General features: G+C 43.0%; 1 protein-coding gene across 2 annotated transcripts in view; it reads right to left on the reverse strand.

Annotated features, from left to right (window-relative positions):
• The window catches only part of LOC145351949 (dedicator of cytokinesis protein 2-like), a 595,946-nt gene that overhangs the window by 464,251 nt on the left and 105,171 nt on the right, over positions 1-26,524 (reverse strand). For both annotated transcript variants that reach the window (XM_080201765.1, XM_080201764.1), the window contains 2 exons: positions 14,255-14,330; positions 10,416-10,495 (listed from right to left, as the gene is read on the reverse strand). In XM_080201765.1, the coding sequence (XP_080057891.1) occupies positions 10,416-10,495; positions 14,255-14,330 (156 nt within the window). The remainder of the gene's footprint in view (positions 1-10,415; positions 10,496-14,254; positions 14,331-26,524) is intronic.

Genomic DNA, 26,524 nt, shown 5'->3' on the forward strand with positions numbered 1-26,524 from the left:
TAAATCATACTGTACAGAATAGGCCCATTGAGTCTTCATTGCCAAAACTTCATTCAATCTACACTAATTCCACTTTCTAATCTTTGGTCCATAGCCTTGAACATTATGACATTTCACGTGTTCATCCTTAAAGGACATGAGGTTTCCCGCCTCAACTATCCTCTGCGGCAGTATATTCCAGACCCCCACCACCCTCTGGAAGAAAATATTTTTCCTCAGTTTCCCTCCAAACTTTCTGCCCTTAGCTTAAAATTATGCCCCCTCACTATTGACTCCTCAACTAAGGGGAACAGCCTTTTTTTTAATTCACTCTTGGGATATGGGAGTCGCTGACTGGCCAGCATTTATTGCCCCATCACTAGTTAAGAGTCACCCACATTGCTGTGGCTCTGGAGTCACATGTAGGCCAGACCAGGTAAGGACAGCACATTTCCTTCCCTAAAGGGCATTAGTGAACCAGATGGGTTTTTCTCAATGATCAACAATGATTTCATGGGTCATTAGTAGATTCTTAAATCCAGATTTTTAAAATTGAATTCAAATTTTACCATCTGCCACGGTGGGATTTGAACCCAGGCCCCAGAACATTAGCTAAGTTTCTGGATTAATAGTCTAGCGATCATACCATTAGGCCATCCCTTCCCCCGCTACTTTCTATCCATTCTGTCCATACCTCTCATAATCTTATACACCTCAATCAGAACCTCCCTTCAGCCTTCTGTTCTGAACCTATCCAGCCTCTCTGCTTAGCTCAAATCTCCATCCCAGGTAACATCCTGCTGAATCTCATCTGCACCCTCTCCAGTGCAATCATCTCCAGCCTCAGTGAAGATCCAGGTCTAATGTCTGATCTTAGAATTTTTGACAAGTTATCCAATCTTCCCACAATTCTTTTACCCCACTATTGGTGGCAGAGGATTCAATTGCCTAGATCCTAAACTCCAGAATCTCCTCATCAAATGTCTTTGCCTCCATCTCCTTTTAAGAGGCTGCTTCATACATTTTCTCTTTGACCAAGTTTCTGGTCACTTGATTTGACATTTCCCTCTTTGGTTCACTATAAATCTATGGATGGAATTTTACTGTCCTGAATTGTAGTGAGTGGGACACATACTATGCAAAATTCCGCTGAGTTTGGGTGGGATTTTCTGACCTTGGGGGTGAGCATGACCAGAAAATTCCACCTCACGTCGCGTTACACTCCCCTTGAGCTGATTTACTGCACTAAAGGCGCTACATAGATGCAAGTTGTCATTGTCAACAGGATTAAACTGATCCAGTGTCCTCAAGGAAAACTAAAAAAGCGGTGGATTTTCTAGATTTTCCCCGTTGTCTTCCCCTAGCAAGGGGCAGGTGTGGCCAACTGCTTTGTTACCTTTGTGGGAGGGATAGAGTAGAGATGGTTTCTTTCTCACTGGAGTTTGGTCAGGGAACTGTCTGACTGGTGCCCTTGTTCCCTGAGCCTGCCAGGGGAAGTGTGGAAAGAGCAGGAGCCAGCCATGAACAAAGCATTGTCACAGCAAGAACAAATTGATTTCATAGATCATGGAAAGCACACCAGAAAGAATGTGCATTCACCTTGAACGTCTGCAAAAGTGGACAAGGCACGAGACAGGAATGCTCTGGGAAGAGTGTTCATTTAAATGACAGATCATTTTCAATGGGATGTGAAACAGACAGATTCATAATGTCAGTTCACACCAGAAGGTCCAGACAATTGTTTTGTCAGTTCAGCTACTATACTGATGCATGCAGTTGTGTTTTATTGTTTCAGCAAAGCAATCTCAGGAAAATTAGAAAGTTGTCCATTGTGCGTCTGTGTTTTTCTAACCCAGCTGATGGATCAATATTTCCCCCCTCTCATTCCTCTGTCTTTTTCCACAGGCTGTTGCTTTTTTTTAATAAGACATGCATTTATTTAACACTTTTCATGACCATCAGACATCTCAAAACATTTTTGAGTAAATGGTGTACTTTTAAACGATAGTCGCTGTTGTAACGTGTGAACCAATTCACACATTGCAATCTCCTAAAAATAGCAATATGATAATGGTCAGATAATATTTTTATGACATTGATTGAAGGATAAATATTGGCCTGGTGGGCTGATCTACCTCAATTATAATAAAGGCTCCTTACATTGTGGAAGCTTTATCCATCCATAGAATCCCTACAGTGCAGGAGGAGGCTATTTGGCCCATTAATCCTGCACCAACAACAAACCCAGTCAGGCCCTATCCCCATGACCCCCATTGTATTTACCCTGCTAATCCCCCATCACTAAGGGGCAATTTATCATAGCCATATCAACTTAACCCACACATCTTTGGCTTGTGGAAGGAAACCTGAGGTACCCGGAAGAAACCCACACAGACACAGGGAGAACATGCAGACTATGCACAGAGAATCACTCGAGGCCGGAATTGAACCCAGGTCCCTGGCACTGTGAGGCAGCAGTGCTAACCACCATTTCACCCTGGAGATGGGGGAAAGCTAAGATTGCAATTACTATTTAACATTATTCATAAGGCTAACTTCTGCAAATGAATTGACACAAGATTTCTCATCTAATAGATGACTAGTTAAAGGCCAGGCAGCAATTGTTCTTTTTTCCCCCGGTTTGTGACCTTTTTGACGACAAAAATCATGTAAAATTGTTTGCTGAGAGCTCAAAGGTCAAAAGGTCATGGTTTAGTGTATTGCAAGCAGCTGATGATTGCTATCATTGAATAGGTAAAATATCATAGGTAGAATATCATTGAATAGGTAAAAATTTGGCAATTTATAGACTCTCTTACATAACGATTGCTTGGTGGAACAGGAGGAGGAGGGGAACAAGTTGAAGCAAGCATGTCTGCGAGCAAAATGGCTAAACCTGCTGTCAGGACCTTCCTGCTCTAGGGATGATGGTCAGAGGTGAAAATGAAAATGAAATTCAATAGGACTGACACTGTCAGAGAAAGAAACCAATCATGGATTCTGGCTGTCAGTGAAAGGAGCCATTCATAAAGTATTTCATGGCAGGGTGAGAAGCAGAGACCTGCTTAAGCTTGAGGCCATTGCTGCAGTTGGACAAAGAATGGGGATAGCCTAATCCGATATCCGAACAGAGAAATGGACAATGATGGATCGATCACCCAATCCTGTCTGTTCCTCAGGGTGTAAGTATTATTGAATTGTCTGTAACAGAAAGCAAATAATAAAATGCAGTTGTTTTGGGCAAAGTCTTGAGTTTTGCAGACAACACAAAAATTGACCACGTAGTGGATAACATAGAAGTAAGCTCCAAAATGACATAGATGGGTTGGTGGAGTGGGCAGAAAGTGGTGGGAAGTGGAGTTCAACTCTGATGTGTGTGAGTAACGCATTTCAGGAAGTCAAACAGCAAAAGAAAACGCATAATAAATGGGAATATACTGAGAGGGGTAGATGAAGTGAGAAATCTTGGTGTGCAAATGCGCAGGTCCTGAAGGTAGCAGTACAGATAGATAATGTTCTAAAGAAGGCATATGAAATGCTCTCCTTCACTGGCAGATGTATAGAACATAATGATGGAATTTATAAGACACTGGTGAGGCTACAACTGGAGCATTGTATGCAGCTCTGGTCACCACATTACAGAAAGGACATAATTGCTCTGGAGAAGATTTACTAGAATGTTGCCAGGGCTGGAGAATTGTAGCTACAAGGAAAGATTAGAGAGGTTGGAGTTGTTTGCCTTGAAACAGAGAAGGCTGAGGGGTGACAGGATTGAGGTATACAAAATTGTGAAGGGTGGAGGTAGAACAGACAGGGCAGAGTGTTCAAAAACCAGGAGTCATAGACTCAAGCTAAGTGGCAGAAGATTAGAGGTGACATGAGGAAAACCTTTCTTATGCAGAGGGTGGTGGATGTGTGGAATTTGCTGCCTGAGTTGGTGGAGGAGGGAGAGACCCTAAACTCTTTTTTAAAAGTACCGAGATTCCAGCAATACTGCCCTGGAAAGTCAGCCTTGATTTCAGTGTTCAGGTTTTGGAGGGAGATTTGGACCCAGCTGCTGTGACTCAGAGACAGAGAGGGGGAGCTACTGAGCCAATGCTGATATTTTCTTCCATCCCATGAACCAACTCGCTCCAAATAAGAATAGTTCTGTGAAAATGATGTTTCAAGCTTCATTTCAAAGAGAAGGATCAGTGTTGGGTCCCATGCTTATCCTGATATATATTAATAACCGAGGCCTTGGTGTACAAAGGACAATTATAAAATTTGTAGATGAAATGAAACTTTGCACCATGAATTGAGTAGTATGGAACTTCAAACAGACAGACATTTGGTGGAATGGGCAGACTGATGGCGGGTGAAGTTCAATGCAGAGAAATATGAGCTGATTCATTTTGGCAGGAAGAATGTGAGGAGACAATATAAAATAAAGGGGATGGAGGAACAGAGGGACCTGGGTGTATATGTGCATAAATCTTAGAAGGTGGTGGAACAGGTTGAGAGAACAGTTAATAAAGCACATAGTATCCTGGGCATTATAAATAGGGGCATAGGGTACAAGAGGAATGAGGTTATGTTGAATTTGTATAAGTCACTAGATCAGCCTCAGCTAGAGTATTGAGTCCAGTTATGGCACCGCACTTTGGGAAGGGTGTGAAGGCATTTGAGAGGTTGCAGAAAAAAATTCATGAGAATGAATTCATGGATGACAAACTTCAGTTATGAAGACAGATTGGAGAAGTTAGGACTGTTCTCCTTAGAACAAAGAAGATTGAGAGGAGATTTGATGGGGAATTTAAAATCATGAGGGGTCTGGACAAAGTAGATCAGGAGAAATAGTTCCCATTGGTGAAAAGATTGAGAACCAAAGGATACTGATTTAAAGTAAATCAGTAAAAGAAGCACAAAGTGATAACGTGGAGAAAGGTATTTATGCAGCAAGTGGTTATGGTTTGGAACGCACTGCCCGAGAGTGTTTAAAGAGGCAGGCTCATTAGAAAATTAAATTGTTATCTGAAAAGGAAGAATATGCAGGGACTATCACAGGGAGAAGACAAAAGAATGGTACCAGCTGAACTGCTCATTCGGAGAGATATGATGGGCCAAATGGCCTCCCTCTGCACTGCAACAATTCTGTGGATCACATAATTCACGAAGGATAGTGTCAAGGCATCAGTGCATCTATTTCAGATAACAATTAATACACTGATTAAAGAATGGACTGGGAAGCTTGTCTCTGAATAAGTAATAACAAAATAGAAAATTAAATTTATAATCAGTGTTTAAATGCTGGCCTAAAGTGAAGGTAACTGTTATTTGCTCCATCATTCAGAGTACTCTGCCACAGGACATGGATGTTAGATAAAATTACATCACGGTGGAATTGTGGGCTATTTTAGATGAGGAATTAATAAGCAATAGAGCAGGTTGGTCATGCACAGATCTAGGAGCTGGACAGAGCTCAGTGGGTAAATCATTCAAAATATCATCTATGGATTAGAGCATCAATTGCTGACTTAGAGTGGAGGGGTTGGGACTCTTCCTCTTGAAGAGAAGAAGATTAAGAGGAGATTTGATAGAGATGTTCAAAATCATGAAGGAATGGACAGAACGGATCAGGAGAAACAAGGACAGGAGGGCACAGATTTACACTGTTTCGCAAATGAAGCAAATGTGATGTGAGAAAAAGCTTTTCACACAATGGATCTGGAATGCACTGCCTGGAAGTGTGATGGAGACAGTTTCAATCTAGGCATTCAAGAGGGCATTAGATGAACAGAAACAACGTGTAGGGATATGGAGAGAAAACAGGGAAATGGCACTAAGATACGACGCACATTTGGAGAGCAGGTCCAGACATGATGGGCCAAATGGCCTCCTTCTGCACCAGAACAACTCTGTGATTAATTCTGAGACTTAAAGATGAAGTAGAAGGAAGGATTTGAGAAACTGCAGCTACAACTGTGAGACAAAGGACTGAGTCAGTTGAAATATTAAAAGAATGAAAGATGAAGCAATAAACAAACTTAAGCTGGAGAACACCTTATTTATTTTAATTACAGAGTGAGCTTGATAATTTCTCATTACGAGAGCAGTGGAGTCCACGAATAAAAAACCAAAAATTGCAAAGAGATTTATCATTGCGCCTCTGTGGTAGAATGAGCAACACTTTAATTGGCAAATTAAGTCCGAGACTGAATGCAGCAAGTTCAACAACAATCATGTGCATTTACCATATATACTTATGTAAAAGGGGATCTCATTTAGAAGCTGACCCCATGAATTTTGACCTAATTTTTCATACACCACTTGTAAATGTTAACTCCAGTCTTTCAAGAATCAAAGCCCAAAAATTTCAGAATCAAAGTACAATCCTGGAAATCTTAATGATTTGATTCCATTGTAAATATATAGAATTTGTAATAAAATGTTAGATGGCTTCATATGAATTCCTTCGTGTTGGTTTTTACTTTATTCCATTGCAAGGTTCTTTTTTTGGATTTCATGTGGTCCCAATTCAAGCACATAGAGTCATAGAGGTTTACAGCGTGGAAACAGTCCTTTCGCTCCAACTTGTCCATGCCACCCTTTTCTTTAAAACCCCTAAGCTCATCTCAATTGCCCGCATTTGGCCCATATCCCTCCCATACCGATCGTACCCATGTAACTATCGAAATGCTTTTTAAAAGACAAAATTGTACCCGTCTCTACTACTACCTCTGGCAGCTTGTTCCAGACACTCACCACCCTCTGTGAAAAAAATTGCCCCTCTGGACACTTTATTGTATCTCTCCCCTCTCACCTTAAACTTGTGCCTTCCCCTACCTTTGGGAAAAGATATTGACTCTCTAGCTGATCTGTGCCCCTCATTATTTTATAGACTTCTATAAGACCACCCCTCAGCCTCCTACACTCCAGAGAAAAAAGTCCCAGTCTATCCAACCTCTACTTACAGCTCAATCCAATTTACTAGCATCCTAGTAAATCTTTTCTGCACTCTTTCTAGTATAATAATATCCTTTCTATATTAGGATGACCAGAATTGCACACAGTATTCCAAGTGTAACCTTACCAATGTCTCGTACAACTTCATCAAGACATTCCAACTCCTGTAATCAATGTTCTGACTGATGAAACCAAGCATGCCAAATGCCGCCTTCACCACTCTGTCCACCTGTGACTCCACTTTCAAGGAGCCATATATGTCAACCTCTCAAAAACATCATCAGTGTAAAAATTACCCAGGTAAAAGTCAACTCCATAAGCTTTGGCCTAGAAAAAGTGTCTTAAGAATTTAACTTTTACACAAGTATAGATGGTACAAAGGTCTCAATATTAAAAGGGATGCAGGGGAGGAAGGGGTAAGGGTGTGGGAAGCAAAGCTGCATTCATAAAACCCAGCGAAGTGGCTTTCCCTCAGGACCTGCCACTAAAGTTATCAGGGACTGATTACCATTGTTGGAAGTTGTTGCGTGGCTGCAGTCCATCAGATGGAGTGGCTGGCTGTCAGAATGGCTGTCTGCCTTCGATATCAGGTCATGGCCAGAAACTGAAGAGGGAGGGACGGAGCGAACAAGAGATCCGGGGATGAGCGTGACATCGATCAGGAAGCTGGAGAAATCGAGGAATTGGCAAGGGGGCAATGGGTGTGGAGGGGGAGGGAGATGTTGATGGAATGAAGTGCAATCTGTGTTGAGGAGACATGGGGAGAAAAGAAAAACATCATGGAGGCAGCCAAAATGATTGAGGAATGAGGGAAGCAGATGATACGGGGTCCAGGAAGAACATGAGGACGGGTTGGGGATGGTGGATTTTGTGGGTTATGGAACAAATCAACAAAGCATCAGATGGTGGGGAAATAGGGGAATTACAAAAATCTGAAGTATGCAGCCTCACTAAGCTAGTTAGATGAGTGATCAACTTCCTGGGACAGGGTTTGTTGCACATAGTATCATCCTGCCTTCATTAAAATCTGCCTTCACATGGGATGTGTAGATCATTCATTGTTCTAGTTCTACTCAGCTCATCTCCCTCACATCTTTCTCCAGTTCAATGGCTCCGTCAGTATTAATTTCTGCTCTTGCCCCGGGCTAGAAAATTTCATCAGATTTACTCCTAATTTGCACCATTCCCACTCCTACATGTCACCCATATCTAATTCTTTCTTACCCCAGCCCCTCAAATGTTCCATCTCCATTCCTGGTTTGGCTATCAACTTTTATCTAATACAAGCCTATAGACTCCCACAGCTCAGATAAAGACAAAATACTGCAGATGCTGGAATTGGAAACAAGAGCAGAAAATGCTGGAAAAACCCAGCAGGTCTGACAGTATCTGTGGAGAGAGAATAGACCCTTCATCATGCTGTCAGACCTGTTGAGTTTTTCCAGCATTTTGTTTTTGACTCCCAATGCTCCCCTGACTCCACTTCTTCCCACCCCATTTTCTTCAATGACTCTGTTCCATTCTCAAAATTTCTCCATCACAGGGCCCTCTACCTTGTCCATTCTATTTCATGTCCTTCTCCTCTCCCCGTTCCACTTTCCATCAGTGGTGGAATCTGGAGGTAACAAAAGCTAGGGGATTTTCACAGTAACTTCATTGCAGTGTTAATGTAAGCCCTACTTGTGACTCTAATAAATGAACTTCAACACATTGACAAAGACAGCAATATTGCACAAGTGGAAGTAGGGATGGAAGCAGAGAGCTCAAAATCCAATAGAATGCTGAGCAAAATAAGAACATGTTACATAAGGTCATTTTGAGTAGAGTGTTCTTGTAAGTCTTTCCGCCTATGTGCTTATTTTACTTACATCTGTTCAGGGTTTTGAGCACATCAGGCTTTGGGGGGCTTTTTAGTCTGCAAGATTGTGTTTTACTATTTTATTCATGCTCTTATTTTCAGTTATTCCTGTTATTGTTAAGCTTTGTTTTTATATGAAGAAGACCTTTCTTTGAAACAATGCATTTGACTATCTTTATTGTGGACTCAAGTTATTACAGGACGGAATGCTGGATACACAACAGGTCAGGCAGCATCAGATCAAAATGATCCTTCTACAGAATGCTGAGCAGTCTGGTTCAAGCTCAGACAGTGGCCGTGGGGTTTGATAGAACTAGAGTCTTGGAACACCTTGGGGCCAAAGACAAGTGTTTAATGAGCATGATTTGTTGAAGAAATTCCAAAGATTCTGTTGCAAACATTGAAATTGTTCATGGGCTTAATTTACTCTTTCACAAGATGAAAGACCAGCAATTCTTGCTTATTCCTAATTTCCCTTAAACAGAGTGACTGGCTAAGCCATTTAAAAGTCAACACATTGCTGTGCACCTGGAGTGACATGTAAGCCAGACTGGGAAAGGATGGCAGATTTCCTTCCCTAAAGGAAATTAATGAACCAGCTGGGTTTTTACAACAATGATAGTTTCATGATCACTAGCTTCAGTGCAGAGTGACAGTCTGTCCCATTCAGACCAATGCAACATTTTCAACATAGCCTACCAAATAGACTTAGTATCGTTCAAAATGGTCACTTCATCAGACTTCGCTACTGATAAATTCTAGATAGAGAAAAAGGTCAGAAGTAGGTCACGGCAGCACGGTGGCACAATGCTTAGCACTGCTGCCTCACAGCGCCAGGGATCCGGGTTCAAATGCAGCCTTGGCTGTCTATGTAGAGTTTACACATTCTCCCCATGTCTGCATGGGTTTCCTCCAGGTGCTCCAGTTTTCTTCCACACTCCAAAGATGTACAGGTTAGGTTGATTATCTATGCTCAATTGCCCTTTAATGTCAGGGAGATTAGCAGGATAAATATGTGGGGTTACACGATAGGGCCTCCACGGGATTGTTGTTGGTGCAGACTCAATAGGCTAAGTGGCATCTTTCTGCACTGTAGGCATTCTATGTTTCTAGATTGGATGGGATCCAATTCTCCTAGCAGCACTGTGGGTGTACCTATGCCTCATGGAATGCAGTGGTTCAAGAAGGCAGCTCACCACAACCTTCTCTGTTCATTTTCCACTCTGAGGTGTGCATAAAATTCAGGCTGGCATCTAATTAGGGGACTAAGAGCCTTTGTTTGAGACAATAAACCAGTGCCTCACCTGCCTGCCAAATGGAAATTAAATGATCCACGGTGCGGAAAATCCTCCTGTATGCTGGCTCATATTAGTTCTTCTGCCAATGCGACCAAAAGCAGACTAACTGGTCAGTGACCTTCTGCTTTATGAACTCTGCCAGGATTGTCTACAAGTCAACAGCCTCTACATTTCACATGTGTTCATATCAAACACTCTGACATATCTGGAGAAATACAATGAAGCACTATACAATATTTTAAAATGAATAGCTAATTTTAATAATACATTAATCAATTTTAATATGATGGGCAAGAGAGGAAGAGAAATCCAGTAAGAATGATTAAAAGGATTACCTTGACCCTTTTCATCTCCTGTTCTGGTAGAAATTACTCTATTCAATAGAGAATGCAGAAAATCATTCTCTGCCACAAACCTGCAACAAATAATATAATTAAAATTAGTGAAATGCCAACAGTGCATCTTACAACGGTCAAAGTAATTTGTTGGCACAAAGGATTGGATGTGAAGATGTCTGTGAGCATCACTGTGACATTTATCAGCAATTGGAAACAGTGCGCTTTACAAATTGTAAATGGTGGTAAAGAGAAAGCAAAGAGCGAGTGCAAAATATAATTATGATAATTGTTAATAACTGAGGGCATCTGAGAGTGTTGGGTCAGGGTTGTCACACATTGTTTGTGCGGGGATTTGGATCACCAAATCAAGTTGAAAGGGATTCCTCCCCTCGCCCCAATCTCCATTTGCACTCTCATATCTTCCATGTTTATTCCTTGCAGTCAACACACAGTAATGGTCGATACAATACCCACAATCCTCTTCACAGCTGAAAAGACTCTATACACCACTTGTTTATAACTAGTTTAAAGGAACCTCAAGATTCTGCTGCTTGCTAATAGCACTGCCCATGCTAAACAGGAGAAAAAAAAATGTCCTAATGATTATCAGAGGTTACCTGTTAAATCTGGGAGACCGCCATTAAAATACTACTCTGGGATGATGGTTTGTATCATTGATTTTGTTCTGCTTCTTTACCTCTGGATCCTGTTTTATCTATGTTCTCTGTGACTCATAAATGTCTTTTGTTTCCAGTACTATAACTCCAATTGTCTCAGGTTAGTATCACTTAAACTTATTAGAAGAAGAACCCCTACGGTTCAGAAGAGGCCACTTGGCCCATCGAGTCTGACAGAGTATCGTACTCAGGTCTTGTTCCCTGCCCCCTATCCCTGTAACCCCACAAATTTACCTTGGCTAATCCACCTAACCTATACACCTTGGGACACTAAGGGGCAATCTATCATGACCAATGCAGACAACCTGCGCATCTTTGGAGTGTGGGAGCACCCGGAGGAAACTCACGTCGACAAAGGTAGAAGGTGCAGGCTCCACACAATGACCCAAGCTGGGAATGGAACCCGGTCCCTAGCACTGTGAGGCAGCAGTGCTGACCACTGTGCCACCGTGCTGCCCTCGGGCTGAGCAGAGATCAACTCAGGCCAAACCTGAATTTTCCTCAGCTCACAATCTTGAATTAAAAATACTGTGGATGCCAGAAATCTGAAGTAGAGACAGAAAATGCTGGATAAACTCAGCAGCTCTGGCATCGCAGCTCATTACAATACATCTCTACCTCTCAGCTCTGAAGAGGGGTCATACAGATTCAAAACTTAACTGTTTCTCGACAAGTGCTGCCTGATGTGCTGAGTTTATTAAGCATTTTCTTATTTTGAATCCACTTGCTGCATGCGTTATCACAGGAGTAACATGTTTAATTTTAAATATTGCAGAAGCATTATTTTAATAAATCTTATCATTGGCAGTTTGACTGTTGGTAGAATGGCCAACTCTGCTTGTTCACTCCAGGAGTTGGAAACTTCATTAATGCTGACACTTTACCACCATGCTGAGGGAATGCTATACCTGCACTACTTTAAGGAGGTATTAACTGCCTGTGTAAATAGATTAGAGGATCCCATGGTATTCCAGAAAGAACAGGGAGGGCGATTCTCCCAAAAAAATTCTAAGTGTCGAATTTGGGTAAATCTGTTTTTTTCAGCAGAAGTTTCGAAATGAATCTCCCACACTCTGTGCACTGCAGAGTGCATGAGCGAGAATCTCGGTGAAAATCAGTGCGTGTGGCCTATTCCCGCTGGGGAGGCCAGCAGCGTAGCGCTGAGAGGGCCACTGTGCGTGCGTCGATCTGTCAGTGCTGAAGTCAGCACATGCGTTGTGGTCCCCGTCTGTCACCCCCTCAGTTCCAAACACCACCCCCCCCACCCACATCGGCTGCCCGATCGCCCACCCCCTACAGTCCCAACACCTGCAGCCCTGACATTCCCCAAGCAGGCCCCCCACCTCAACCCGATGGCCAAACCCGATTGCTGGCCTCCCTCCCTCTGTCACTCAGCCCAAAGTACAGAGTGGCAACGGTACCCCGCACTTCCACCGATCGCCCTCACACAACAAGCCCTGACCATCAGGCCCCGCACCCCTTGGCGATGCCCAGTGGACACTGCCAAGGTGCCCCCTGGCCCGTGGGCAATGCTGGGGAATCAGGCTAGCACTGCCAAGATAGCAATGATGTGGGTATGCCGGCGTTGGACTGGCGTAAACACAGTAAAAAGTCTGACAACACCAGGTTTTAGTCCAACCGATTTATTTGATAATACTCACAAGCTTTCGAGGTTTCCCTCACTTACTGTACTGTCTGGAGACAATACACATCTCTGTAACCTGTGATCAGTGCTCCTTCCACTCACATTGTCAGCCACTTCAGGTCTTGAACAGCAGGTTAGGTGTAAGGATTCGCATTCTAATCAGTAATCTGTAAACTGTCTGTGCTTTATATGCTCTGTCTGAGGCCAGAACTCTCCATTCACCTGACGAAGAGGGAAACCTCAAAAGCTTGTGAGTATTATCAAATAAACCGGTTGGACTAAAACCTGGTGTTGTCAGACTTTTTACTAAGATGGCAACGCCCAGGGGGCATCCCCATCGGGCACTTGACCGCCCCTTCCCCACCTCACTCCAGCAGGGTCTGGCTACCAGCTCCCTGTTAGTAGGGAGTTATACAAAATCCTACTGGTGTGAACTACTCCTGGCTGAGCGGAAAGGCTAGCAGGCCCAGAGACTTCAAGCCTGGGCCCATTAATCATATTAAAAACAGATTTAAATCTTCATCAACTAAAATTATGCAGCTCCAAGTTGATTTCTGGTGCGGGGTTAAAAGGTGCTGGAAATCCGGCTGCTGGAGATAAGCAAAACCAGTGCAGCAGGATGGGAGCATTGCCCCTAGGGAGTTTTCCATATGAGCTGAATGCCTTAACCAACACCACAAAACTAAAAGATCCTTTTCTATCATTTATTTTTCATGGGATGGTACTATACACATATTGAATTCTGCATTTACCTACATAACAAAGTCACTTTGAAAGTAATCCGTTGAGTGTGCTACTTTGGAATGTACAGAAGATTATGTTACGTGTTATATAAATGCTAATTTGTTCTTGTTTTCATTTCCCATTGCGAGTGGAGAGATGCTTGACTGCTCTTTCAACAGTGAAAAATGAGTTATTTCAGCAATGAGCCTTACTTAGCTGACTGGGGATACTCTGCAATATAATTTCTAATTAGAATTGAATAACTCACTGTTTCATGATTAGCTGTAATGAACAATGTGTCGATGTGAAGGAGACTCAAAAACACTTCCGGAAAGCTGTTTTGCATTTCTCGACGTGGACAAATTTCAGGACATATTCAAATCCATCTAATGCTTGGATGGTCACTTTAAATGTTCATAATGTCATCAGCATAGTGGGAAGATTTCCTGTTCTTGCGACTCCCAAGTGAAATTATGGAAAGATTCTGACTGGTTTCATGAGAAATAAGGGGCCAAAGGGAATGATCACAAGGTTGTAGCTGTGTCCATAAGATGTAGGAGCAGGAGTAGGCCATTCAGCCCGCTAAGTCTGTTCCACCATTCAATGAGATCTTGACTGATCTGCTACGATAACCATAACAAATATCAACCAAAGGAAACTTGACACTTGATTTCTTACTCACTGGGGCCATAATTAGCAAAAGCTATTGAAGCTTTGTTCGTCCTAGCCAAACCAACAGGCAATGATTCCTCACTTGCGATGCAAGCTGCTACATAAAAAGTTTGACTTACGGGTGAAAAGGAATAAAATGTTCCTTCTCTTCATCACTTTCTGTCTTGCACTTTACAACGTCGGTGATGTCCATAACTAGGGAGAGAAGCAGGAGATATTATTTTTATAAAAACAAATGTAGTAGATGTAAAGCATTTCCATGAACTTTAATACAAGTTGTGAAACTAAACTCACTAAATCTAATTTGGACCAGCCCCAGAAAAATGTCCAAGTGAGCTGCTGAATTGTTGTCAGTTGCCAACTGGTCCACTGGTGGCCTTTGGGAGGAATAGCTGCCACACTTCCCGGATCTGACTCGGCATATACTAAGAAATATTTCCATAAAAACTGGGCAGAAACAATAACCCCTGCCTTGGCAGTGTTGGCCACATCATGAGAGCCAAGCAATTTTCAAAACCAAATATTTCACAGATAAAATACATAAACAATGTTTATGTGGTTTTAAACAACAAGAAAATCTCTTTATTCCTACTGTCTTCTCTCTGAACATGGGCCTCATGAGAGTCAAATTGGGGAGGCGATGGCCCAGTGGTATTATCACTAGACTATAAATCCAGAAACTCAGCTAATGTTCTGGGAACCTGGGTTCAAATCCCACCATGGCAATTGGTGGGATTTGAATTCAATAAAAAAAATCTGAAATTAAGAATCCACTGATGACCATGAAACCATTGTCGAGTATAGGAAGAACTCATCTGGTTCACTAAAGAAGGGAAGTCTGCTGTCCTTACCTGGTTTGGCCTACATGCAATTCCAGAGCCACAGCAATGTGGTTGACTCTCAATTGCCCTCTGAACAATGGCAACTAGGGATGGGCAATAAATGCTGGCCATCCAGCAATGCCCATTCAACACCCATGAATGAATTAAAGAATTACAACGTGTGTTTCTATCACGTCTATATTACATAGTTAAACTTCGTAATGTGAGAAAACAAGAATCTTCTCAGAAAGAACTTGACATCGAGTCAGATAAGGAGACATTAATTGGTGAGCAACTTAATTGGTGAGATAGGGCATCTTAAAGAAGGGAAGAGGTCTGGGGGGTGGGGGAGGGGGTTCAGAAACAAATTCCAGTGCTTAGGGCCAAGGCAGCTGAAGGCACAGGTGCCAATAGTGGGGCAATGAAAGCCAAAGGTCTTCAAGGCAGAGAGGCAGATGTTTCAGGGAGTAGCAGGAGGTTAAAGAAATAGAAGGGTTTTGGAGGTTTTGATCCAGGAACCAAGGTGGATCAGCAAGTAAAGGAGCATGAATGTTAGCTTAATGGCTGGTGAGTCTACAACCAGATAATTTGGGGTAGGCCATTTAAAACAGAGGCCGAGGTTCTCTCAACTCACCCATGGCTAGATTTCTCCACTGCTGTGAATGGAGTTTTGGGGCTGAGTACCGAATCCTCCATTCTTGCTGGCAGCAGTGGTGGAGCTCGAGAGACCAGAGAATTCCAGCCAGAGATGAGGAGGAATTTCTTCATTCAGAGGGTGGTGAATCTTTGGAACTCTCTACCACAGAAGGCTATGGAAACTCAATCATTGTACATGTTCAAGACAGAAAGTGATGTATTTCTCGAGCCTAATGTCATCAAGGACATGGACATTATGTGAGAAATGGCATTGAGGTAAATGAGCTCTGGGTGTTCTGGTTTCCTCACACAGCCCCAAGATACGCAGGTTACATGGATTAGCCATGCAAAATTACTCCTTAGTGTCAGAGGGACTAGCAGACCAAATATGTTAGGTTACGGGGATAAGGTTTGGGTGGAATTGGAACAGAATCGATGGGTTGAATGGTCTCCTTCTACACTGTAGGGATTCCATTACTTTTATAATCAGCCATGATCTAACTGAATGGTAGGGCAGACCTGATGGGCTGAATGGCCTACTTTTGTTCCTATGTTCCTTAATCCTTTAAGACAATGCTTGCTTAGGCTGTAAAGTGTAGGCAGTTTTAGGCTATTTACCGTGAGTCACCCTACCTCTCCATCAACAGTGTCCTTAAATTATGAGATAAAGTCCCTGTCTACCAAACTGTCAATCATAGTGATGACTCTGGAATGGGTGCCTACCCTTTGACATGAGGACATAATATGCATTTCCTGATTTAATTAATCCACAACAGCTACTCATCAATACTGAATAGAAACAAACTCTAATGATTGTCAAAGGCACTTGTCAGTGAGTGTAGCCAACGTAGTTAACTAATCCGTGGCATTTTCCATTGTTTAGAGCAATGTTGGCAGGTCCAGGCTTAAGCTGATATATATCTTGCCACTTGAGAAGATTAACCAATTACCACTTGAAATCACTATTGTGCGAGCAGAGATGAATCACCTTGTGAAAAATTTAATGGACAAACTGACTGGTGGCTAACTTTTATAAAAGAATGAATTGTTTTGACTTGGAGATTAACCCCTCATATGTTGACACCACAGCATAGAGCACATGTTAGAAAAAGTAACATAGAACACTGCAGCACAAACAGGCCCTTCGGCCCACAAGTTGCGCCAATCACATCTATACCTACCAAGCCATAGAACTATCTGTAATTCCCAATCCCATTAGATCCCATGTACTCATCCAGAAGTCTTATAAAAGACTCCAGCGAGTTCGCCTCTACCACCACCGACGGCAGCCGATTCCACTCACTCACCACCCCGAGTGAAAAACTTACCCCTGACATCTCCTCTGTACTTGCTTCCCAGCACCTTAAACTTGTGTCCTCTCGTAGCGACCATTTCAGCCCTGGGAAATAGCCTCCAAGAATCTGCCCTATCTATTTCTCTCAACATTTTATAAACCTCTATCAGGTCGCCTCTCAACCTTTGTCTCTCCAGGGAGAAGAGACCTAGCTCCCTCAACCTAAGGCATGCCTCCCAATCCAGGCAACATCCCCGTAAATCTCCTCTGCACCCTCTCAATAGCTTCCACATCCTTCCTGTAGTGAGGCGACCAGAACTGTGCACAGTACTCCAAGTGGGGTCTGACAAGGATCTTATAAAGTTGTAGCATTATCTCCTGACTCCTAAACTCAATCCCTCGATTAATGAAGGCCAGTACACCATACGCCTTCTTGACCACATCCTCCACCTGGCCAACATAGAATAAAAGTTCATTTCATGGAGGTGAACATTGTGGGTCCTAATGTAGAACAGCTTTATTGATCCAGAGCATGCATTACCCCCACCCCTCTTATTACTACATAAGAGACTTAAAGTCTATTTGCGGAAGTTGTCAAGACAACCTGCAGGTTGCCCAGACCAACATAGCTTTGAGTTGATTTATTATTGTCACATGAATTAGTATACAGTGAAAAGGATTGCTTCTTATGCTTTATACAGTCAAAACAGAGAAGGAAAGGAGAGGATACAGAATGTAATGTTACAGTCATAGCTAAGGTGTAGAGAAAGATCAACTTAGGTCGAGGTAGGTCCATTCAAAAATCTGATGGCAGCAGAGAAGAAACTGTTCTCAAGTTGACTGGTACATGGCCTTAGACTTTTGTACCTTTTTCCTGACAGAAGAAGGTGGAAGAGAGTATGTCCGCGGTGCATAGTGTCCTTGATTTTGCTGGTTGCTTTTCTGAGGTTGCAGGAAGTATAGATAGAGTCAATGGATGGGAGGTTGGTTCACGTGATAGACTGGGTTTTGTTTACAACTCTTTGTAGTTTCTTGTGTCTTGGTCAGAGCAGGAGCCGTACCAAGCTGTGATACATCTGGAAAGGATGTTTTCTGCAGTGCATTTGTAAAAGCTGGTGAGGGTCATAGCAGACATGCCAAATTTCCTTAGCCTCCTGAGAAAGTAGAGGCATTAATGGACATCCTTAACTATAGCGTCAGCATGGAGGGACCAGGATAGGTTGTTGGTGATCTGGACACCAAAAAACCTGAAGCTCTCGACCATTTCCACTTCATCGATGACTATCTCCTTCATTTTTCTGACATTGAGGGAGAGATTATTGTCATCGCACCAGTTCACCAGATTCTCTATCTCTTTCCTGTACTCCGTCCCATCACTGTTTGAGATCTGACGTGCTACAGTGGTGTCATCAGCAAACTTGAAAATTGAGTTGGAGGGGAATTTGGCCCACAGTCATAGGTATATAAGGAGTATAATAAGGGGTTGAGGACACAGCTTTGTGGGGCATCGGTGTTGAGGATGATCATGGAGGAAACGTTGTTGCTTCCCTTTGCTTATTGCAGTTTGTGGGTTAGGAAGTCAAGGATCCAGTTGTAAGGGAGGAACGAAGCCCTAGGCCACAAGTTTGGAGTTGAGTTTTGAGGAAATAATGGTGTTGTAGGCTAAAGTTGTTGTAGTCAATAATTAGGAGTCTGACATAAGTGTCTTTATTATCCAAATGTTCTAGGATTGAGTGTAGGGCCAGGGAGATGGTACCTGCTGTGGACCTGTTGTGGCAATAGACAAACTGTAGTAGATCCAGGCATTCAGGAAAGCTAGAATTGATTTGTGCATGTCTAACCTTTTGAAGCACTTCAAAATGATGGATGTCAAAGCCACCGGGTAATAGTCATTAAGACAGGCTGCCTGGCTTTTCTTTAGTATAGGGATGAAGCAGATAGGGACCTTAGATCAAATCTGTTTCAGGTGCTTTTTGTGTGGGGGGGGGCTTTGTTTCATAAAAGGGGCCTCCGTTGTCTCTGAATTATGTCAAAAGTGGGCATCATGAGCTCCAATTTCTACTTGGATGCCTCTCCCTCTCAATGGTACGTTAATATTGAATAATCCCTCTTTCTCCTTCGATCAACAAGCACTCAAAGGATAAAGGAACACAGGAGGCCATTCAGCCAGAACATGGATGACTTATCTACCTCAACAGCAACTTCCCACATTACCTCTATTATCCCTTTGTGCCATCAGTCTCCAGACATCTATCGATTTCTAACTTGAACATGCTCAGTTACTGAGCTTACAGCATTCTGATCATCTGCTCTTGCACACATTCCTTCCTTGCTCTAGCTTTCATACATGCTCCTAATCTCTATTTCTCAGGGTCTGTATTATATGGAGTACAAACAGAAATTATATCCTTCTTAAAATTACAAATATTAAGCAAATTAAGCAATTGAAGCCTCAAGTATCTCTCTGTCACTTTCACCAGATGACTCCAGCAGCTCTTTGGTGCTAAGGTTTTCTTCTCTAATCTATTTACCATGCAGAGAGTCTGTGATTATTTATTCCATGGGCGGAATGCAAATATGAGCTTTTAAAAATGGGTAAAAGCTGTGCCAGACAGTTCCATGTTGAATTACTCAGCAAAGATATGCCTCATTTATTATCAATGTCAGTTTGTTCAGGAGACATGAGTATTCACAAACCTTAAAGGGAAGAAAATTGCAGGAATATGGCGAGAAGAGCTGTAAGATTCTTTGTAGAGGCAACATAGATACTTTTCCTAGATTTCGTAGGATCCCTATAGTGCAGAAGGAGCACCTTCGGCCCATCGAGTCTGCGCTGACAGCAATCCCACCAGGGCTTTGGCCCCGCAACCCCACATATTTACCCCTCAAATCCCCCAGACACTAAGGGGCAATTTAGCATAGCCAATCCACCTAACTCGAACATCTTTGGACTGTGGGAGGAAACCCATGCAGACACAGTGAGAACATGCAAACTCTGCACAGCCAGGAACCAAACCCGGGTCCCTGGCGCTGTGAGGTAGCAATGCTTACCACTGTGCTGTCGCCAAAAGAGAGGTTGGAAATGGGTAAGAACCTCAAAAACACTGACAGGACAGGCAACAAAGTGAATCCATTTCTCTGAGCTAGCAAATTGTAATGGTTCTTACTAGTTTACTAGTCAATAATCCAAAATAATTAGTCCAGAAAATTTGAGTTGAAATTCCACTGTCGTTACCTTTAGCGCCTGAATTCAATTTAAGTCATTGCTAATTGTATTATTGTTGTATACTTTTTCTTCATGCTTTGAAATGAACCTGCCTCAATCTAACATTCCTTTGATCTTCCAGCTAGAGAACAGTAGGGGACAGCACTGTATCTTGAAAGGATGACCGTAGTCGGAACTTTCCAGTAGTTTAGGCCGGTGGAACCTTCCACGGCAGCAAGGAGTGCATTTAATGGGAAGGCCTGGGAAGTAAATCCCACCCCAGGTACTTGTGGTGATGAGGCTGAGAGGAACAATGCCAAAAAAGGTAAGAACTGTAGCAGAGGGTGAATGGTGATTTGGGAGGGGGATCTTTTTATCCATTCTGGGGATATGAGCTTCGTTGGGTAGGCCAGCATTTATTGCCCATTCCTAATTGCCTGTGAATGGAGGGCATTTAAGAGTTAACCATATTGCTTTTTATCTACAGTCACATCTAGGCCAGGCCAGGTAAGGATGGCAGATTTCCTTCCCTAAAGGACATTAGTGAACCAGATGGGTTTTTATGGTCATCATCAGATTTTTAATTCCAGAAATTTACTAAATTTAAATTTCAGCATCTGCTGTGGTGAGATTTGAACCAGAGGATGACCCTACTTTGCCATCTGCCTTAAGTGGTTGTGTCTGGGTACACTCCGTTCTCTGAGACTGAAAATGAAAGCATTATCATTGTCCCATCAACGTTAATTAGTGTTGGGAGGGTGTGCGTGTGTGGGAGAATCCAACCAGTGCGATAACTAAAAATCATCTGCTGCTCTGCTTAATGAAGCTAAGAAGGTTTGAGTCGTTAAGGGTAAGTTGCTCCATAAAAGCAATCGCTTCATAAATGCTTCCAACCTCACCTCGCCAAACACAGTCTTCCCGCCTTGCAATGTGTGAGAAACAGAACGGCAAGTGTTCACACAGACACTATGCCTGGGATAAAGCTTGGAAATGTAGGGTGATGGCTCCTCCCGCAGGTGCCCTTTAGGGATCCCAGTGGAAAGAGTTTGGTCAGTCTGGAATCATCTCTGTTGCAGGAATCTCAAACGGGCACCCAGTGGCATTTATTCATCGCTAACTGTCCAAGCCATTCAATGTGGAAAGGGAAAAAAAATCACGTTTGGTTCCAGGGAGGAGATTTTACCTCATGAGGTCAGTTTTGAAGTGAATGATTTGAGCTGAATCCAGTGTCTGGTTGGGATTGTGTTTGACAGCGATGCCCTCCATGCCAAAAAATGGCCTGTGGGACAATTGCTTTCAAGGAGCTACACTTGGAAGAATGAGCTGCACACCGGACAGATGCTGGCATGTTCAGAACTGTGCCCTGAAATGAACTGGTGCTCTCAGGAAAAATGGAAGGGGAGAAGTGGGAAGTGGGCATTAAAGATCAATACTGACAAGGAACTTGGACTACGGTAGTGGATGGAAAACAGGAGAAACATTTCATTTTTCCATATCGTTCTCTGGCACGTTGATCATAGGACCACATCAAGCCAGACGGCATGGATAACTATCCATGGGTGGGATTCCTGTAAATTATTTAAATGTAGACTGCATCCTTTAAAAAACTTCCATTTCACGAGCCATCCATTTGATTTCAACTTCAATGTAAATTTAACTAACTTAAGTGACCCTGACTGGACGCTGATAGGATCTAAATGTGAAGAGCCTGAGCTACAAGGAGCACAGAATGCAGAACAATGCTCTCATCAGATTAAACAATATTACACGTTCGTGCTGGCGTTACTGACAATCGACACTGCTCTAGTCAAAGGAAATCAATTCACTGTCAGTCTGATGGCTGGAATGCACCATCTTGTGGCAGATCTTTAAGATAACAGCTAAAAAAAAATCTTCAATAGTGCGGTGAAATTGTACTGATTAAACATTAAGCCTCCTTTCACAGCCACTCTGATTCGATTAAATTACAGCTGTATAAAAGAATAAAATCCCCAAATTAATGAGATGGAAGTTCCTTCTCTCTGCTAGCTGTAAATGTCCTAGATTAAATAAATTTAGACAGTCTGAAAGCACTGGATGCAGAAAAGGCTATTGGCTCTGACAACACCCAAGCTGTAATAGTAAAGATTCACGCCCCAGAACTAGATGAGTTGTTCCAGTACAGCTACAACACTGGCATCTACCCAACACTGTGGAAAATTTCTCACGTACATATGTTCGATCTGCAAAAATCAGGACTAATGCAATCTGGAAACCTACCACCTTATCAGTGTATTTTCAATCATTAGCAAAGCAGTCAAAAATGTCATTGACGATGCTATCAAGCAGCACTTCCTAAGCAGTAACCATTTTATTGATGCTCTGAACTTGAAATCCAAAGCTGAGGTGAGAGTGATTGCCCTTAATATCATAGCAGCATCTGACTGAGTGTGGCCTTAAGAAGCTCTAGCAAAATTGGATAGAAATTAGGAAGAAAACTCTCCAGTGGTTTGAGTGATACCTGGCAGAAAGGAAGATTCTTACTGACCACAATCAGTAAGGATAGGCAACAACACCTCTCCACTATCATCCTTAACACAGGTGCCCCACAAGGCCATGTTCTCAGCCCGCTACTATACTCCTTATACACCTATGACTGTGCGGTTAAATACCCCTCCAACTCAATTTTCAAGTTTGCTGACGACACTGCCGTAGTGGGTCGGATCTCAAACAATGATGAGACAGAGTACAGGAATGAGATAGAGAATCTAATGAACTGGTGCGGCAACCATACTCTTTCCCTCAATGTCAACAAAATGAAGGAGATCGTCATTGACTTCAGGAAACGTAAAGGAGAACATGCCCTGTCTACATCAATGGGGATGAAGTAAAAAGGGTCAAGAATTTCAAGTTTTTAGGTGTCCAGATCACCAACCTGTCCTAGTCCCCCATGCCGACACTATAGTTAGGAATGCCTCTACTTTCTCAGAAGACTAAGGAAATTTGGCATGTCAGCTATGACTCTCACCAATTTTTACAGGTGCACCATAGAAAGCATTCTTTCTGATTGCATCACAGTTTGGTATGACTCCTGCTCTGCCCAAGACCGCAAGGAACTACAAAAGGACGTGAATGTAGCCCAATCCATCACACAACCAGCCTCCCATCCATTAACTCTGTCTATACTTCCTGCTGCCTTGGCAAAGCAGCCAACATAATTAAGGACCCCATGCAACCCGAACATTCGCTTTTCCATTTCCTCCCATCGGGAAAAAGATGCAAAAGTCTGAGGTTACATACCAACTGACTCAAGATCAGCTTCTTTCCTGCTCATGTCAGACTCTTGAATGGACTTACCTTGCATTAAGTTGATTTTTCTCTACACCCCAGCTATGACTGTAACACTACATTCTGCATTCTCTCCTTTCCTTCTCTATGAACGGTATGTTTTGTCTGTATAGTGTGCAAGGAACAATACTTTTCACTGTATGTTAATACATGTGACAATAACAAATCAAATCAAAAGATGGTTATGATGGCTGAAGGCTAAACATCTCAGTACTAGGTAATCACTGTAGGATCTCCTCAGGTTGTGGCCTAGGCCCAACTGTCTTCAGGTGTTTCATCAATGTCCTTCCCTCAGTCACAAGGTCAGAAGTGGAATGTTTGCACAATCAGCAACATTTGCAATTCCTCAATTACTGAACTCATCCATGCCCACATGTTCAGGCTTGGATTGATACGTGACAAGTAGCATTTGTATCATACAAGTTCCAGCCAATGAATGTCTCCAACACTGGAGAATCGAACTATCTTTGCTTGATATTCTATGGTAATATTGTTGTTGAACATCATGGGGGTTATCATTGACCAGAAACTCATTTGACAGCCATATAAATACCGTGGCTACAAGAGCAAGTCAGAGGCTGGGAATTCTGGGGCAAGTAACTCACTTCCTGGCTCTCTGAACCCTGTCCAGCACCTACAAGTCATAAGAGGTGGAATTTTCCTGTGCCCCTCACAGCAGGTTTAATGGGGGTATGGTTGGGGACAACATGGCGGAAGATTCAGAAATCAGTTTCACATTGGTATAAAATAATGGTGGGATTTTCTGCTCCCACGCCCCCCCCACCCCCCCATGACAGGTTGCACTTCCCACCAGAAGCTGACATGAAAGGAATTTGCAACCTGCTAATGGGATGCAAATGAAGGTCCGTCCGGATTTGTCCGCCCACTGCCCGATCGTCCGTGAGGCCAATGGGAAATCGCACCGGTGCAGAACACATCTGGACCAATGGGACATGTAAAAGTCAATAAAAAGTAAAGTCACCATAAACCCAGATGACCATGGGCTGTGACTGCTGATGATTTAACCTGAGGATCATCACATGTCGGGAAAGGGACAAGGCTGAGAAGGCAGGCCCTTCATGAATAACCTCAGCGGGTACAGGAATTCGACCCATGCTGTTGGCATCGCAAAGCGGCCATCCAGGCACCTGATCTAACCAACCCTGAGTAAGTACCTACCTGAAGAAGATCTGGAATTGTCTCCAAAGTTGGATATGATGGCAGGGCATAAGTCATCCAGCTTGCTCAACTACTCAAAACGTAGCACCAAACCCCCATGCATATTTAAATAGCCATGATGTGGAGATGCCGGGGTAAACGCAGTAAGAAGTCTCACAACACTAGGTTAAAGTCCAAAAGGTTTATTTGGTAGCACAAGCCACTAGCTTTCGGAGCGCTGCTCCTTGGGAGGTGATCTTATTGAAGAGCAGCGCTTCGAAAGCTAGTGGCTTGTGCTACCAAATAAACCTGTTGGACTTTAACCTGATGTTGTGAGATTTCTTACTGTATTTAAATAGGCCAGGGCAATACTATACAGCTCAGATTCCCAGCAGTCTCCACTGTCGGCCAGGACTCCCAATCTCCTCCCTGGCTGCAGGATTTAGTCCTGGATGAGTAAATTCCACCCAAGCAGCACAATGGAATACGCTCCATTTCCTGCATGGGCACAGCTCCAACCTCACCCAAGAAGCTCGACACCATCCAAGACAAAGGTCTGATGATTGGTACCCCAACTACCGATGCCACACATTAGCTGCAGTGTGTACAATTGACAAGATACACTGAAGTAATTCACCAAGGTTACCTTCCAAACCCGTGACCTCTAATACTGACAATGACAGCAGATGCAGGAACACCCCCACCTGCAAGTTCCCCTTCAAATCACACACCTTCCTTACTTAGAATTATACAGCTACTGAGTGAAAAACTTAGAATTCACTCTCTTACAGCACTATGGGTGCACTTATCCCACATGGGCCAGAGTGGTTCAAGAATTTGCTCACTACCACCTGCTTGAGGACAGTTAGGAATAGGTAATGATTTTGTTTTTCATTCATTTGTGAAACACGGGCATCGTTGGCTGGCCAGTATTTTATTGCGCTTTTCTAGTTGCCTGTGACTTTGTAACGATTCATACAACTGAAGGCCATTTCAGAGAGCAGTTGAGAGTCAACTACGTTGTTGTGACTCTGGAGCCATATGGAGGCCAGACCAGGTAAGGACAGCAGATTTCCTTCCCTAAAGGAGAATAGTGAACCAGGTGAGTTTTTTTTAATAACAATTGATGATAGTTTCCGGGTCGCCATTACTGAGACTAGCTTTAAATTCCAGATCTATTGAATTTAAATTCCACCAGCTGGTGGAACCTGTATCCTCAGTGTATTAGCCTTGGCTAATACACTGTTTGTACAAATACAAACTTAGACCAACTTTAGCCAGTTACATTCTTCATGTAGATCAACCACGGTTCCAGTATCATCTAAGCAATTGTATCCTGTGGAGCATTTGATTATCTGCATTTGCCTGTATTTGTAGAAACCATATTCTAATTATGGATGCTTTCCAGCCCCGAATAATGGGCTGGAGACCTTTTCTGGCTGTATAAGACTTCTGCCTGAAGCAAATTCAGGCAGTATCTATTCAGTTCCCAATAGGATTGGATTCAGCACAAAATTGCTCAATATTCATTGACAGCCGGGCTCAAAAGCCATTTGATCGCGGGTGTAGGAAATGGTAAAAAAAAAATCATGCACAGAGGGATGTACTTCAGAGGTTTGGACTCAGTGATTTTGTCGGGCTTTTAGATGGAAGCAAGCTTGGCCCACTTTTGAGGAGTTAATGCTAATCCTGCATGCCTGAAATAGGAAGACTGGACTCAGGAACAGCAGTAAGCCACTCAGCCTTTTGAGCTAGCTTCGCCATTCAATATGATTGGGGCCTACTTGGCTGTAATCTCCATTTTGCTGTCTGGGACACCCCCTGCCCCCACCTGCCTGCCGCCACCACAACTACCCGCCCCCTTAATTCCATGAATAAATTTAAGGACCCAGCCTCCACTGCTGTTTGGGGAAGAGCATCCATATACCTTAGAGTGAAAAGTCTTCAT

This window comes from Carcharhinus amblyrhynchos, chromosome 13 (genome assembly GCF_965287045.1).
Source record: "Carcharhinus amblyrhynchos chromosome 13, sCarAmb.v2.hapA, whole genome shotgun sequence".
Lineage (NCBI taxonomy): Eukaryota > Metazoa > Chordata > Chondrichthyes > Carcharhiniformes > Carcharhinidae > Carcharhinus > Carcharhinus amblyrhynchos.